Source organism: Ictalurus punctatus, chromosome 13 (genome assembly GCF_001660625.3).
Source record: "Ictalurus punctatus breed USDA103 chromosome 13, Coco_2.0, whole genome shotgun sequence".
Classification (NCBI taxonomy): domain Eukaryota; kingdom Metazoa; phylum Chordata; class Actinopteri; order Siluriformes; family Ictaluridae; genus Ictalurus; species Ictalurus punctatus.
In genome coordinates, this window is record NC_030428.2 from 28,747,501 (window position 1) to 28,762,500 (window position 15,000).

At 43.8% G+C, this 15,000-nt stretch overlaps 1 protein-coding gene across 1 annotated transcript in view; it reads left to right on the forward strand.

Moving 5' to 3' along the window:
- The first annotated feature begins 3,458 nt into the window (after nt 1-3,458).
- The window catches only part of LOC108273866 (vinculin-like), a 26,624-nt gene continuing 15,082 nt past the window's right edge, over nt 3,459-15,000 (forward strand). Inside the window, exons 1-4 of the mRNA XM_053685372.1 lie at nt 3,459-3,765; nt 13,698-13,768; nt 14,594-14,744; nt 14,836-14,944. Coding sequence (XP_053541347.1) covers nt 3,598-3,765; nt 13,698-13,768; nt 14,594-14,744; nt 14,836-14,944 — 499 coding nt within the window. The 5' untranslated portion in view covers nt 3,459-3,597. The remainder of the gene's footprint in view (nt 3,766-13,697; nt 13,769-14,593; nt 14,745-14,835; nt 14,945-15,000) is intronic.

Genomic DNA, 15,000 nt, shown 5'->3' on the forward strand with positions numbered 1-15,000 from the left:
TGAAAGTTCTTCATCAGTTCTACTGCATGGTGGAAGAATCACACGTGTAACTTTACGAGATTGATATGAAGCCAGGGTCTGGAGGTAAATGGTTTAAACCTTCCTGTTTATCAGACCAGGCTGATGTTGTAAGCAGGTGATGAGTGATGTCATAAACCTCCCCCTCTGTTCAGTGATGGTTTGTTCCAGTATGACGTTGATCGCCTCCTCATTACTCCTCTTCTTTCAAACCTGCTTTGTCTACAGTGTCTTGTGTCAGGTAGTTATGACCTGCTGTTTTTCTTCACCGAATGACCAAAAGTGTGAATCACACAGTGTTCAAATAGTGAAGTCCATCTCCCCACTCAGAAGAACCAATGAAGAACCTAAGCTTAGGATAGAAACATTGAAAACAGGCCTGGTGACCAACACGTACAAAACTTTCACCAGAACACAACTCTAAATGGTTCCTTTAAGAAGCCAAGCATGTGTATGTTTGAGCACCTTCACAGATGTATGTTTGTAGGAGAAACCACCTCAGAAGTGGTGCTAACCACCTTCTCACCTGGAGACTTTAGTTTATGAGTCATTCGTGGAAGAAATTAGTTCTGGAAGAACTGTTAGGGAAATCAGCTTAGCTTAGGACAACCTCTAAAGACTTTAGCTAGCAATAGCGGCTGAGCTACAGTATATTAGCTGATTAGCCCGAGAGCAGAGGTTCTCTGCTACAGTATGTTTAATAAGAAGTTGTGCTAATATTACTCAAAGTCAATAACTGTGATTGATTGCTGGTTTTATTTAATTTCTTTTTCATCCCTTTTGTGCTCTCTTAAACATAGCTGTGATTAGCATATTATGACTTCATGTCATGGTCACCAGTGAACTCCAGAAACACGAATTGGTTGTTGGTGGGACCACAAATCTGGCTTATGACACTGTGGGTGGCTTTAATGGTCAAAACGGCAGGAGGAAAATGCCCCGGTGTAGTAAATAAAATAACACGCTGACATTTTGTTTTGTCAGAAGGTGTTGATTAATTCAGTAGCGCAGGTTTATATGAATGCGCTCGCTCTAATACCTTATCGTTTCTATAGTAACAGCTCATCCTGTTGTTTATGAGATGTTTATGTAGGCTAACATGTACGGAAGGAGTCTCCAGTGTCAGCGCTTTGTAACATTCGGAGGTAAAACTGTAACTTTAAGTTTTCCCACATCTTCAGGACAGAGTTTACACGTTATAGCTGCTATAACGTACGTGAGAACAGGAACTCATGCAATGTTAATGATAATTGGTGATATTTATTGTGTATCGTAAACAATATTGCAGTACTATATTTTCCGTCTCCATGCTCACGCACTAAACTGGAAATGAAGGACACGTAGAAACATTAAACAAAGCCTTAATGATCTCTACAACACACCACATCACACTACAGTTCCAGTAGCGGCCATGTTTGTTTGTTTGTTTGTTTGTTTATGGCGTCACCAAATCGTCATTACAACTTCTGAAGTCGTGAAATATGAACTTATTGGGATAAATTCGAGTCAATGTTCGGCATTTGGAACAGACTGGGGTGTTTTTATCTGATTTCTTGGACATGGAAATAATAGTTTAGAAACTGAAAGGAGAGAAAGGAAAGAACAGAAGGGCGCGCGGGACAAACAGGGCAGTGGCTCTGTCCCAGGAATCCTCTGTCCCGAAACCGTTTCCCTTATAAGGGCAAAAGAATGTTAATACGTCACCTGGGAAGCGCGAGACTCGACTGATGAGAGTGTGGCCAAGATAGTACGGACCAATCCAACGACCGGATGATGGTGTAGTCCGTCTCTGATTGGCTGCGAGGCTGCGGTTGCGGTGAGCTAGTGCTCGCGTTTCAAACGGCCCAATGCTCCCTACTCCCTACAGCTCCGAGTAGCCCTAGATTCCCTTCAGGAATGATCATTATCTCTCAGTTCAAAACAGATTCGTTATTATTATCTGTTTTTAAATGAATTATTTCCCCCAAATGTAATAAAATATGTATTGATAAATAAACAAACATACATCTCCAGAAAACAAGCCTATGAATAAAAAAACTACAAATATTTACTCTAGAAATGTCATTCTTTCAATTCTTTAAGTTATGTGTGCCGTGTAGACGTGCGTCACTTTAAAAATGTAAATATAAATAAACATCTTCTTTTTTTTATTTGCTTAAGGTTAAATCTAGAACCCTTTTATATAAATAATATACAGTCACTGAACACTTTATTAGGAACACCTGTACATCTAATCATTCATGCAGTTATCTAATGACACAATCATGTGACAGAGACGCAGCTAACGTTCACACGAACCATCAGAACGGGGAAAGAATGTGATCTCGGTGATTTTAAGCGCGGCATGATTGACCGTGCCAGACAGGCTGGGTTGAGTATTTCTATAACTGCTGATCTCCTGGGAGTTTCACACACAGAGGCAGTTCTGTTGATGAGAGAGGTCGGAGGAGATGGACGGAGGAGATGGTCAGAGGAGATGGACGGAGGAGATGGACGGAGGAGATGGTCGGAGGAGATGGACGGAGGAGATGGTCGGAGGAGATGGACGGAGGAGATGGACGGAGGAGATGGACGGAGGAGATGGTCGGAGGAGATGGTCGGAGGAGATGGACGGAGTAGTGCTACTATACACAATTTATAATTGAGTTCTAGAAAAGCAAAGTGTGCAGAGTAGAGGTGTAAGATCCAGAGTACATTATTTATTTATTTATTACATTTTTAAAAAATAAATAATGTGGGGTTGGCATTTTATGGGCTAGATAGGTGTTGACGGAAGAGCTGGGTCTGTAGCTGTTTTTTGAAGATCGTGACGGATTCTGAGGTCCGGATTGAGGTTGGAAGTTCATTCCACCACTGAGGAACAGTTAGTTTGACGGTTCTGGAAAGAGACCTTGAGCCACACTGAGTAGGAACTACTAAACATCGGTTACTAATCGACCGATATATATATATATATATATATATATATATATATATATATATATATATATATATATATATATATATATATATATATATATATATATCTTGAAATAATAAGTTACTAAGTCAAAATAATGACATAGCACTTGAAATACAAAATATAAAACATAACAAAACAAAAACAAGCATTCTGAAATATTTTGGTAAACGGTAAATATATCCTGAAATTGTTAATTGTGAAAATGTTTTTTTTTTTAAATTTTTTTTAAATGTTTTGCATATTTTTAAACAAAAATCAAAATGTAGCTGTTAAATGTAAACTTTTTGACAAATTTATACGTTTGCAAAACAACAACAAAAAAACCCCAAAACAACATTTTTCCTGTGAGGGTTTTGAGCTCGAGAGCTGCGAGCAGAAGAACCCGTGAGGAACAAAGCTGAACTCGGATACAAAATGGCGGCGGTCTGAAGTGCACTAGGTAGTGAGCAGGGCTCGGATTGGGAGGAGGAGGAGGAAGAGGTGAGCTAACTCAGAGAGAGAGAGAGAGAGAGAGAGAGAGAGATCCAACACCCTGAACTTCTAGGAAGAAAAAGTAAAGTAAAGACCGCAGCACACCTGGAGTTTTCGGCTTGTGCAGGAGGAAGCAGCAGCTCACCATGCCGGTGTTCCACACCAAGACCATAGAGAGCATCCTGGAGCCCGTGGCCCAGCAGATCTCTCACCTGGTCATCATGCACGAGGAGGGCGAGGTGGACGGGAAGGCGATCCCGGATCTGTGCGCCCCGGTGGCGGCGGTGCAGGCTGCAGTCAGTAACCTGGTCCGGGTCAGTGAGCGCGAGCTTCATTTACTCATTAATTCACGCGTTCATCAGCACACCTGAGCATGAAGTCCAGCAGAGACGTTAACACGACCTTTAATAACCCTGAGCACACTGCGCTGCTTTGTCCTGAGAAATCAGAGCCAGCTTAATGAGCAGAGTTTAATGTGACCTGGAATAAACTCCCTGCGGACCAAAACAACAATGCAAACAACTCACAGAGTTTCTAATGGTTTTAATGGTTATAAATGGGAAGTGTACTGGTTTTAATGGAAACTCAAGTGGTCCCTGTGGGTCTCTACTGGTAATCTGTTGCTTTGTATTGCTGGCATGTTCTGTCTAGTGGAGACCATTAAGGACCTACGTCCTACTGCGTAATGGAAAGCATTTGGTAATGGTTTTAATGGTTAACAGCTGATGGTTTGTAATGGGATTTGTAGTGGAAACCATTAGAATTTCTGTGATGGGTTCTGTTGTTGTGGCTTGGTTTTTTTCTTTTCAACAAGGCCTGATTAGGATCTGTTTTAAAAAAAATTTTTTAAACTGTTGTAAATGTTAGCATCGTGTTAAAGGTGTGTGTTCTCTCCCGTGTCTGTCTGGGTTTTACTCCAGGTTCTCCGGGTTCTCCGGTTTCCTCCCACCAACCAAAAATATGGCAGGAGGTAGACTGGCTAAGATAAATTGGCTCTAGGGTGTGTGTGTGTGTGTGTGTGTGTGTGTGTGTGTGTGTGTGTGTGTGTGTTCCTAGGATAGACTCCGGATCCAACATGGCCCTGTCCAGGATAAAGTGCTTCCTGAAGATGTGTTTGTGTGTGTGTGTGTGTGTGTGTGTGTGTGTGTGTGTGTGTGTGTTGTTTATCATGGTGACCAAGAATGGTCCGTTTGTTATCGCTATAAAGAACATTTTCTACCATCTCTATTTGTAAGAGTGTAGAACCCAGTCTGGAGCATGAGAACTTTAAACTGTATAATAAACGGTTATTTTTGTTTATCTGTATGAGAGAGAGGAGAAGATGATGAAGATGGAGAATTCAGTACGTGTATATTATGTACACTGGAGGTTAGCGACCTCATATCCACCCCTGCTGTGTGATTAGTAATACACTGAGTAGGAGTGCAGTCAGTAGTGCAGTCAGTAGTGCAGTCAGTAGTGGAGTCAGTAGTGCAGTCAGTAGTCGGGGGTCAGTAGTAGAGGGGGGTCAGTAGTAGAGGGGGGTCAGTAGTAGAGGGGGGTAGGTCGTGCAGAAGAACAGATGGACTAACGCTGATCTGATCAGACACTGAAATACACTTCACACTCTGTCTCTGTGATTCTGCTGATTTTACTGCACGGAAATCCTTCACTGACACATAGCAACTGCTGAGTGTGTGTGTGTGTGTCATGTACGTGGGTTTGTGTGCATGCGTGTAGTGAGTGTGTGTGTGTGTGTGTGTGTGTGTGATGTACGTGTGTGGGTGTGATGTGTGTGGGTGTGATGTATGTGGGTGTGGTGTGGTGTGTGTGTGTGTGTCTGTGTGATGTGTGTGTCATGTACGTGGGTGTGTGTGCGTGCATGTAATGAGTGTGTGTGCCATGTGATATCATAATCACGGCTGTAACACTGCGGAAGTGACGTGTATAAATAGTGTCTGTAATGACAGGCTGCGTGTCACTGCGTTATTCCTGTCTCATTGTGTTCAACAGCAGACAGCTGTTCACCATGTGCTTCACAGAGGAACACACACACACACACACACACACACACACACACACACACCCCCATGCATGGGGTTTACATTCTCAGTGTGTGGTGTTCTTCTGTTCTCCTCAGATTAAGGGTACAGGTGTAGTGTGTGTGTGTGTGTGTGTGTGTGTGTGTGTGTGTGTGTGTGTGTGTGTGTGTGTGTGTGTGTTGTAATGTGTTTTTATTTCATGCTGTGTGCTCTCTAACTGTACACACCTATCTACAGACTTCCTCAGAGTTTCCTGTGAGTGTGTGAGTGTGAGTGTGTGTGTGTGTGAGTGTGAGTGTGTGTGTGTGTATGTGTGTGTGTGTGTACACCATCCGTTTGAAACACTCATTTCTCAACATGTCTCTACAGAAGCAGAAGTTAGTGTGGTCCGTGCGTTTGGGACGTGTCCCTGCTCCGTTTCTCTCTGTTCAGCTGTGAGGAATGAACACGTTCCACTCGTCTGGAATTGTTTCTCGTTTCTGTGGAAACGACGACAGAGTCTCGGAGACGAGAGTCCTCTACCCCCTCATAAATTCTCCCTTTATAATAGTCATAGAGTCACACTGACACACACACACTGACACACACACACTGACACACACACACACTGACACACACACACACTGACACACACACACACACACACACACTGACACACACACACACACACACACACACACTGACACACACTGACACACACACACTGACACACACACACACAAACACATGCATTTTAAAGCTGCTGCAGGCAACAAGTCACACATGCTGATACAGGCTTAGTGTGTGCATGACTTGGTGTGTTAGGGGTTAGGGGTCGCGTGTAGGGGGTTGGGGTAGTGTGTAGGGAGTTAGGGGTCGCGTGTAGGGGGTTAGGGGTAGTGTGTAGGGGGTTAGGGGTAGTGTGTTTGGGGTTAGGGGTAGTGTGTTTGGGGTTAGGGGTAGTGTGTAGGGAGTTAGGGGTCGCGTGTAGGGGGTTAGGGGTAGTGTGTAGGGGGTTAGGGGTAGTGTGTTTGGGGTTAGGGGTAGTGTGTTTGGGGTTAGGGGTAGTGTGTAGGGAGTTAGGGGTCGCGTGTAGGGGGTTAGGGGTAGTGTGTAGGGGGTTAGGGGTAGTGTGTAGGGGGTTAGGGGTAGTGTGTAGGGGGTTAGGGGTAGTGTGTAGTGGGTTAGGGGTAGTGTGTAGGGGGTTAGGGGTAGTGTGTAGGGGGTTAGGGGTAGTGTGTAGGGGGTTAGGGGTAGTGTGTGGGGGTTAGGGGTAGTGAGTTAGGGGTAGTGTGTAGGGGGTTAGGGGTAGTGTGTAGGGGGTTAGGGGTCGCGTGCAGGGGGTTAGGGGTCGCGTGTAGGGGGTTAGGGGTAGTGTGTTCTGGGTAGTGTGTAGGGGGTTAGGGGTAGTGTGTAGGGGGTTAGGGGTAGTGAGTTAGGGGTAGTGTGATTGAGACTTTGACTCAGTCCTGAAGAATCTCTGATGTATGTGTGTTATATTTTCCATGGAGCAGCTCAGTGACTCGCTGATGAATCACGCACACACACATATACACACACACATACACACACGCACGTGCACATGCACATACACACACACACATGCACACAGAGCTCTTGATAGTTAGATGTAGAACTTCATGTTCTCACAGGAGTTTGATGTTCTCTCACGTGTATGTGTGTGTGTGTGTGTGTGAGTGATTGTGGGAAATATGTGTGAGTGATTGTGGGAAATATGTGTGTGTGATTGTGGGAAATGTGTGTGTTCAGTATCTCCTTTGCAGCTCGTCTTTCTTGCAGACTCATCATGGTGTCATTGTTGTGGTTTTGCTTTTCCTGGAGGTGTAAAGTTCACGAGAAGCTGAGATCGAGAGAGATGGACAGCAGACTGTGTAGTGTAATCGTTGCCGGTGTGTGTGTGTGTGTGTGTGTGTGTGTGTGTGTGTGTGTGTGTGTGTGTGTGTATGTTTTGTGGGGTTTTTGTGTGACTGTGTGTGCGAGACCAGCGCTGTTTTTGGTAACGTCGTGTGGCTCCTCCTCTTCTGAAACAGGTGACATCACAGCAGGTTCCTCAGAGCTGCGTGTGGTCTGGAGTGTTACCTCAGCGGGTTTCGATAGTTCTCTCTCCCTTCTTCTTTACCTCAACTTTGCATGCTCCCACACCATTCACACACTCAATCTGGCTTTGTTACGATTATAAAGCTGTTCTAAATGAAGGAGGGGTGAAGACCAAGGGCTCTGGACTTTGAGGAACTACACAGTGAACTCTAAAGTGCTTCAATAGAAACACTAGTGAAGTTCTAGTCTGAAGATGGAGAAGTTTCTGATGTGTGCTTGTGGAAATAAATCTCGTTTGAGGATGTTACGCAATCTTGGTGAATTTTTAGCGACACCAGACTCTGCCGAAACTCTACAGTGGTCACCAACCCTGTTCCTGGAGATCTACCTTCCTGAAGACTTAACTCCAACCATAATGGTGCCCACCTGACCATCTGATCATCGCCCTAAGAAGTTCTCGATCAGCTAAAACAGGTGTGTTAGATTTTGGTTGGAGATGAAACCTGCAGGAAGGAAGATCTCGAGGAAGAGTGTTGGTGACCACTTCTCTAGATCATTAGGCATTTGAGAAGGTCTGGAGAACAAAATAACAGTGAAGTTCTTGAAAACTCTGTTTTCAAGGAGAACCTAAATTTTCAAGGAGAACCTAAATCAGATCCAGAGTTTTTTTTAAATCTAGCCCCAATCTGGTCAACACTGAAGGTCTAGAGAACTCTAGTGCTGCTCTCTCTGTCTGTGGGATTAAATCTCACCAGACGTGGTTGTGCAGCTTTCCGTACATCTCTAGAGAGACCAGACACTAGAGAGATCTGTGAGATGTTCGAGGAGGTTCTAGAGATCACAATGATACGGTTCTAGAGAACGCACCATTTTCAAGGCAGATCTAAGAGTTTTAAATCCACATCAGACTGGACAAGGTGAAGATCTGTGAAGGAAACTGGAGTCCTGTGAAGCCGTATGTGTCTTCTGTTGAGTTGAAACTCGTTAGAAATGCTTGTGCAGTCTGGTGACGTTCCAGAGAAAGCCCCAGAAAACTAGTTATTGGAGACCTCAAGTTCTAGAGAAGTTTTAGGTATGAACTTCTAGAGATGGAGCCGCTGGTCCTGCTCAGTGGAACAGTGAACTGCAAAAATCTCATTTCAGGGATTTCAAGGAAGCTCTAGAGAACAAAACATGGACGATGTTCTAGAGAAAGAGACGCCAGTCAGGCTGTAGAGAACCGGCCATGAGAGAAGCTGGGAGCGTTCAGGAAGTTCTCCAAACTGCACACCAGTGAAAACCGGACTCTTTAGAAATGTCCGTGCCATTTCAGTGAAGCTCCAGAGAGACTAGATGCTAGCAGTACTCTAGAAAACTAGGTAGTCACTGGGTAGTCGAAGCTCTATAGCACTAGACATTATGAAGTTCTAGAGAACGACATTAAACCAAAGCTTTAGAAAACAAGACAGCGATGAACTTCTAGAGAATGTGACACACAAAGCTCAATAAAACAAGAAGTTCCAGGGAGCTAGCTAGGTGTGAAGCTGTGAGGAACGAGACACGGAGATGTTGTAGGCGCTGTACTGTTCCTGAAAGGTCTGGAAAATATAAACTAGAGCCGCTCCAGAGATTTAACTCCAGGGAACCAGACAACACTTCTCCACATGCTGGATATATCACGCTTAAGAAGAATAACTTCTCTTAATCTGGCAGTCCCGCAGTCCCGCAGTCCCGCAGTCCCGCAGTCCCGCAGGGTAAGCATCACACACGGAGGTGTGTGAGAGAGAGAGAGAGAAAAGTGATTTGCTTCCTTAACAGATGAGTAATTTGTGTCTGTTTGGGTGTGTGTGTGTGTGTGTGTGTGTGTGTGTGTGTGTGTGTGTGTGTGTAGGGGTGTGTGTGTGTGTAGGGGTGTGTGTGTGTGTAGCTGTGTGTGTGTGTGTAGGGGTGTAGGTGTGTGTGTGTAGCGGTGTGTGTGTGTATAGGGGTGTGTGTGTGTGTAGGGGTGTTTGTGTGTGTGTGTAGGGGTGTGTGTGTGTGTGTGTGTGTGTGTGTGTGTAGGAGTGTGTGTGTGTGTGTGTGTGTAGGGGTGTAGGGGTGTGTGTGTGTGTGTGTGTGTGTAGGGGTGTGTGTGTGTGTGTGTGTAGGGGTGTAGGGGTGTGTGTGTGTGTGTGTGTGTGTAGGGGTGTGTGTGTGTGTGTGTGTAGGGGTGTGTGTGTGTAGGGGTGTGTGTGTGTAGGGGTGTGTGTGTAGGGGTGTAGGGGTGTGTGTGTGTGTGTGTGTAGGGGTGTAGGGGTGTGTGTGTGTAGGGGTGTAGGGGTGTGTGTAGGGGTGTGTGTGTGTAGGGGTGTAGGGGTGTGTGTGTGTGTAGGGGTGTGTGTGTGTGTAGGGGTGTGTGTGTGTGTGTGTGTGTGTAGGGGTGTGTGTGTGTAGGGGTGTGTGTGTGTGTAGGGGTGTGTGTGTGTAGGGGTGTGTGTGTGTGTGTGTGTGTGTAGGGGTGTGTGTGTGTGTGTTTTGGTTGTTAAGCATCCATACAGTGAACTTTCCCTCTGTTTTATTCGTGAAGGTGAAGTGAGTATTCTTAGTCCTGGTGATGTGTTGAAGAGGAAACAGGAAGCAGTTAGTTTAGTACTGTGTGATGATGTAATATCAACCGCTGCATCTCACACTTTTATCCATTTATAGTTACTTTTAACGTTGTGGAACAAGTTAGTTCCTGTTCTCACTTGCATTATAGCGTCTATATACACTCGTTCCCTCACCATCCCTCTCTCTCTATTCTCCCTCTCTCTCTTTATTCCCTCTCTCTATTCCCTCTCTCTCTCTATTCCCTCTCTCTCTCTATTCTCCCTCTCTCTCTCTTTATTCCCTCTCTCTATTCCCTCTCTCTCTCTCTATTCCCTCTCTCTATTCCCTCTCTCTCTCTCTATTCCCTCTCTCTATTCCCTCTCTCTATTCCCTCTCTCTATTCCCTCTCTTTATTCCCTCTCTCTATTCCCTCTCTCTCTCTCTATTCCCTCTCTTTATTCCCTCTCTATTCCCTCTCTCTATTCCCTCTCTCTATTCCCTCTCTTTATTTCTCTCTCATTATTCATTCTCTTTATTCTCTCTCTCTCTCAGAACGAACGCATTAATATTAATATAAAGCTGCACTATTGTCAGAGCTGCTGTTATAGGAAACTAATCAACACCTTCTGACCAATCACAATCCAGAACTCAGCAGCGCTGTAGGATAAAGTCGCTCTATGTGCGCGCGTGTGTGTGTGTGTGTGTGTGAGATCTATGTAGTGTTTTTATCACTGTAGGCTATTCTTTTTTCAGGGCGTTGGCCTTCTAAACCATATATAACCAAATATACACACACACACACTTTAAACACAGTCTGCGTTTATTCAGTTCAGTTGGTTTCCTAACCCTTCAGATTATAGTGTTTATTTGCGCAGCGTTGTCATGACATTACTGAGTAATAACAGCTCACAGGGCTGCGTGTCTCTCATCATGATCTTCATTACAGACCAAAGGCCAGAACTTCCTGCTCTTATTAGATTGTCTTCATTACAGTGCCGTGTGTGCGTGTGTGTGTGAGTGTGAGTGTGTGAGTGTGCGCGTGTGCGTGTGTGCGTGTGCGCGTGTGCGTGTGCGTGTGTGCGCTTGTGCTTCTCCAGCACTCTATAAAGCCTTTCAGTGTGTCTGGAGTGCACTGAGTGCTCTCTGTGTGTGTGTGTGTGTGTGTGTGTGTGTGTGTGTGTGTGTGTGTGTGTGTGTGATATAGAGAGATCCGACTGCGAGCCAGACAAAGGTCTGTCTGTTTAAATCCAGACTCAGATCATCTGTCTTCAGCATTAGCAGCTTCTTTCCGACTGGGTTTGAACTACCAGAGCTCTCTAACCACTTCCACTCGTGACCGCTTATATAACCGCATTTTATATCTAAATAAAACTTCTCCAAGTGTCAGAACATGACTGTGTTCTGTAAGAGAGTGTAGGGGCTCTATAACACAGCATCGGCGCTGCATAAGACACATGACATAATATAACTGCTCCATAACTGAACATAAGTGCGGTGTAGGTGCTCTATAACACGACACTGCCTCTGTAAAGCACACACGGTATAACTGCTCTATCACTGAACTGCTCTGTGCTGTTGATCAGGGTATAACTGCTCTATATACAAATGGCACTTCTCCAAGTGATAGAACATGGCGTAGGTGCTCCATAACGCTGTACAGTCGCTCTGTGACACATCATAAACACTCTAACATATATAACATACTACAACTGCTCTATAACTGAAAATAAGTGCAATGTAGTGCACTGTGACAGAACATAACACATCTATTAGGATATAACCGCTCTATAAGAGAGTTTAGGTACTCTATAACAGACTATAACATGTTTATCAAGATGTAACCGCTCTATAACAGGGTTTATGTGCTCTATAACAAGATATAACGTCTATATTGGGATATAACTGCCCTATAAAAGGATTTAGGTACTCTATAACAGGCTTTAACATGTTTATATCAGGATATAACTGCTCTATAACAGGATATAGAGCAGTTATATCCTAATAGACACTATAAGAGTTTAGGTGCTCTATAACAGACTAACATGTTTATCAGGATATAACTGCTCTATAACAGGTTTACATGCTCTATAACAGGATATAACATGTCTATATTGGGATATAACTGCTCTATAGCAGGATATAGCATCTATATTAGGATATAACTGCTCTATAACAGGGTTTACGTGCTCTATAACAGGTTATAACATGTTTATATCCTATATAACTGCTCTATAACAGGGTTCATGTGCTCTATAACAGGATATAACATGTCTATCAGGATATAACTGCTCTATAACACGGTTTAGGTGCTCTATAACAGAATATCACATGTCTATTAGGATATAACCGCTCTATAACAGGGTTTAGGTGCTCTATAACAGAATATCACATGTCTATAGTAGGATATAACTGCTCTGTAACAGGGTTTAGGTGCTCTATAATAGGCTATAACAGGTCTATCAGGATATAACTGCTCTGTAACAGGGTTTAGGTGCTCTATAACAGAATATCACATGTCTATATTAGGATATAACTGCTCTGTAACAGGGTTTAGGTGCTCTATAACAGAATATCACATGTCTATATTAGGATATAACTGCTCTATAACAGGGTTTAGGTGCTCTATAATAGGATGTAACATGTCTATTGGGATATTACTGCTTTATAACAGGATATAGCTTCTATATTAGGATATAACTGCTCTATAATAGGAGGGTATACCAATATACTTTGGTATATAGGCGCTCTGAAACAGGACATGAGTGCTGCATAGGAGGGATTAAACGCACTATAAGCAGATACAACTGTTTTTTTTTGTGGCACAATATATGGAAGCGATTTTTCCTCAGGCATTGTTTCTCTCTGCCTCTGTGTTTCTGTTGATCTTTTTCCACCGTAGCGATGCAGGGAATTATTCTCAGGAATTATTCCAAGCTGTGTTTCGGAGCAGAAGTCAATGCTCCAGCCCTCACACAGAGGGAGCAAAAATCTCGAAAACTAAACAAAGGTCATGCCGTGGCTCATACCAAGACAGTCCTACATAGCACCTGCATATTTCCAGGTGTTCTCTGTTGGTATACTTTGTTCTGTGAATCTCGGTGCTAGTTCAGATGTGGCACTGCAGCACTTGGAGAATAACAATGAAACTGAACACATTCCTGAGAAACAAGAAGCAGTTTATTTCAGTTTGGATCTGCTCAGTGGGTGGTGATGGGGGGGGGGGGGGGGGGGGAGTGTGAAACTGAGCTCAGTGTAATCATCGTGTCTGAACATGTACAGCAAAACCGCTTTGTTTAATTTGTGTGTGTGTGTGTATGAGTATGTGTGTGTGTGTGTAGGGGGGTGTATATATATGGCATGTCTATGACCTCATCACCAAACCAGATTCAGTTTTAGCCTGCCAAACACTGACACACAGTCGGAGTGTGAAACTGAGACAAGAACATTCTCAAACACACACCACTTTATATATATACACACACACACACACACACAACCAACTCATAACACTCTGATTTATTTAATATAAAGTGTTGAACTAATATTGACATAACTGTGTCATTTAATTTCTGTGTGCGTGTGTGTGTGTGCGTGTGTGTGTGTGCGTGTGTGTGTGTGTGTGTGTGTGTGTGTGTGTGTAGGTGGGGAAGGAGACGGTGCAGACTACGGAGGATGCCATCATGAAAAGAGACATGCCTCCTGCATTTATAAAGTAAGATGCATCGACCTACACACACACGTGTGTGTGTGTGTGTGTGTGTGTGTGTGTGTGTGTGTGTGTGTGTGTGTGTGTGTGTGTGTGTGTAAAAAGGTTTTCTTTGTAGGGTCCAGAAAAATGTCCAGGTATTCATATCTTTTGTGGGAATATTTGGTCTCCACCAAGATATACTGTGTGTGTGTGTGTGTGTGTGTGTGTGTGTGTGTGTGTGTGTGTGTGTGTGTAAATAATCATTTTGTTTATAAATCAGGTGTGTATAATATGTTAATGTGTACTAAAGTCCCCACAATGCCTATGTGTGATCTGTGTCCTTGTAATGTCATATTCCTAGATTGTGTGTGTGTGTGTGTGTGTGTGTGTGTGTGTGTGTGTGTGTGTCTGTTTTAGTTGAGGTAAAGGTCAGGAATGGCATGTTAAGTGTCCTGCTGTGTGTGTGTGTGCATGTGCGTGTGTGTGTGTGTGTGTGTGTGTGTTTATATATGGATCAAAGGTACAGCTGCTTTTTAAATAGTAATATCATTAATGCGTACATCAACTGTGGCTTTGTTATTTTGAACATTTATTAGAACTGTAAAACAGACCGTAGTGAGAGAACAGAGTAGTAAGTTTAGAATTTGACATCACATTTATGTATATTAATATTTTTAATATAATATGATATTTTAATATAATACCAGCAAACATACATCAAGTCTTTGACGTACAAATCTGTAACGAGCTCGCTAACAAACCGCAGTGTTTTCTTTCTCGTGTTTTTTAGAGCGTGAAACATATACAGTGTGAAGAATGATTAAAGATATCTTGTGTGTGTGTGTTTAGAGTGGAGAACGCGTGCACTAAGCTGGTCCAGGCGGCCCAGATGCTGAAGGCCGACCCGTACTCCGTCCCGGCGCGGGATTATCTCATTGATGGCTCACGCGGCATTCTATCAGGAACCTCCGACCTTCTGCTCACCTTCGACGAGGCTGAGGTACACACACACACACACACACACACACACACACTCTCTCTTACTATAATCCAGTGGAAGTAACTGACATGCTGCTGTTTCTCTCTCTCAGGTGCGTAAAATCATCCGCGTGTGTAAAGGCATTCTGGAGTATCTGACCGTCGCTGAAGTGGTAGAGAGCATGGAGGATCTCATCACGTACACCAAGAACCTGGGACCAGGTCTCTCTCTCTCTCACACACACTCACACACTCACACACACTCACACACACTCACA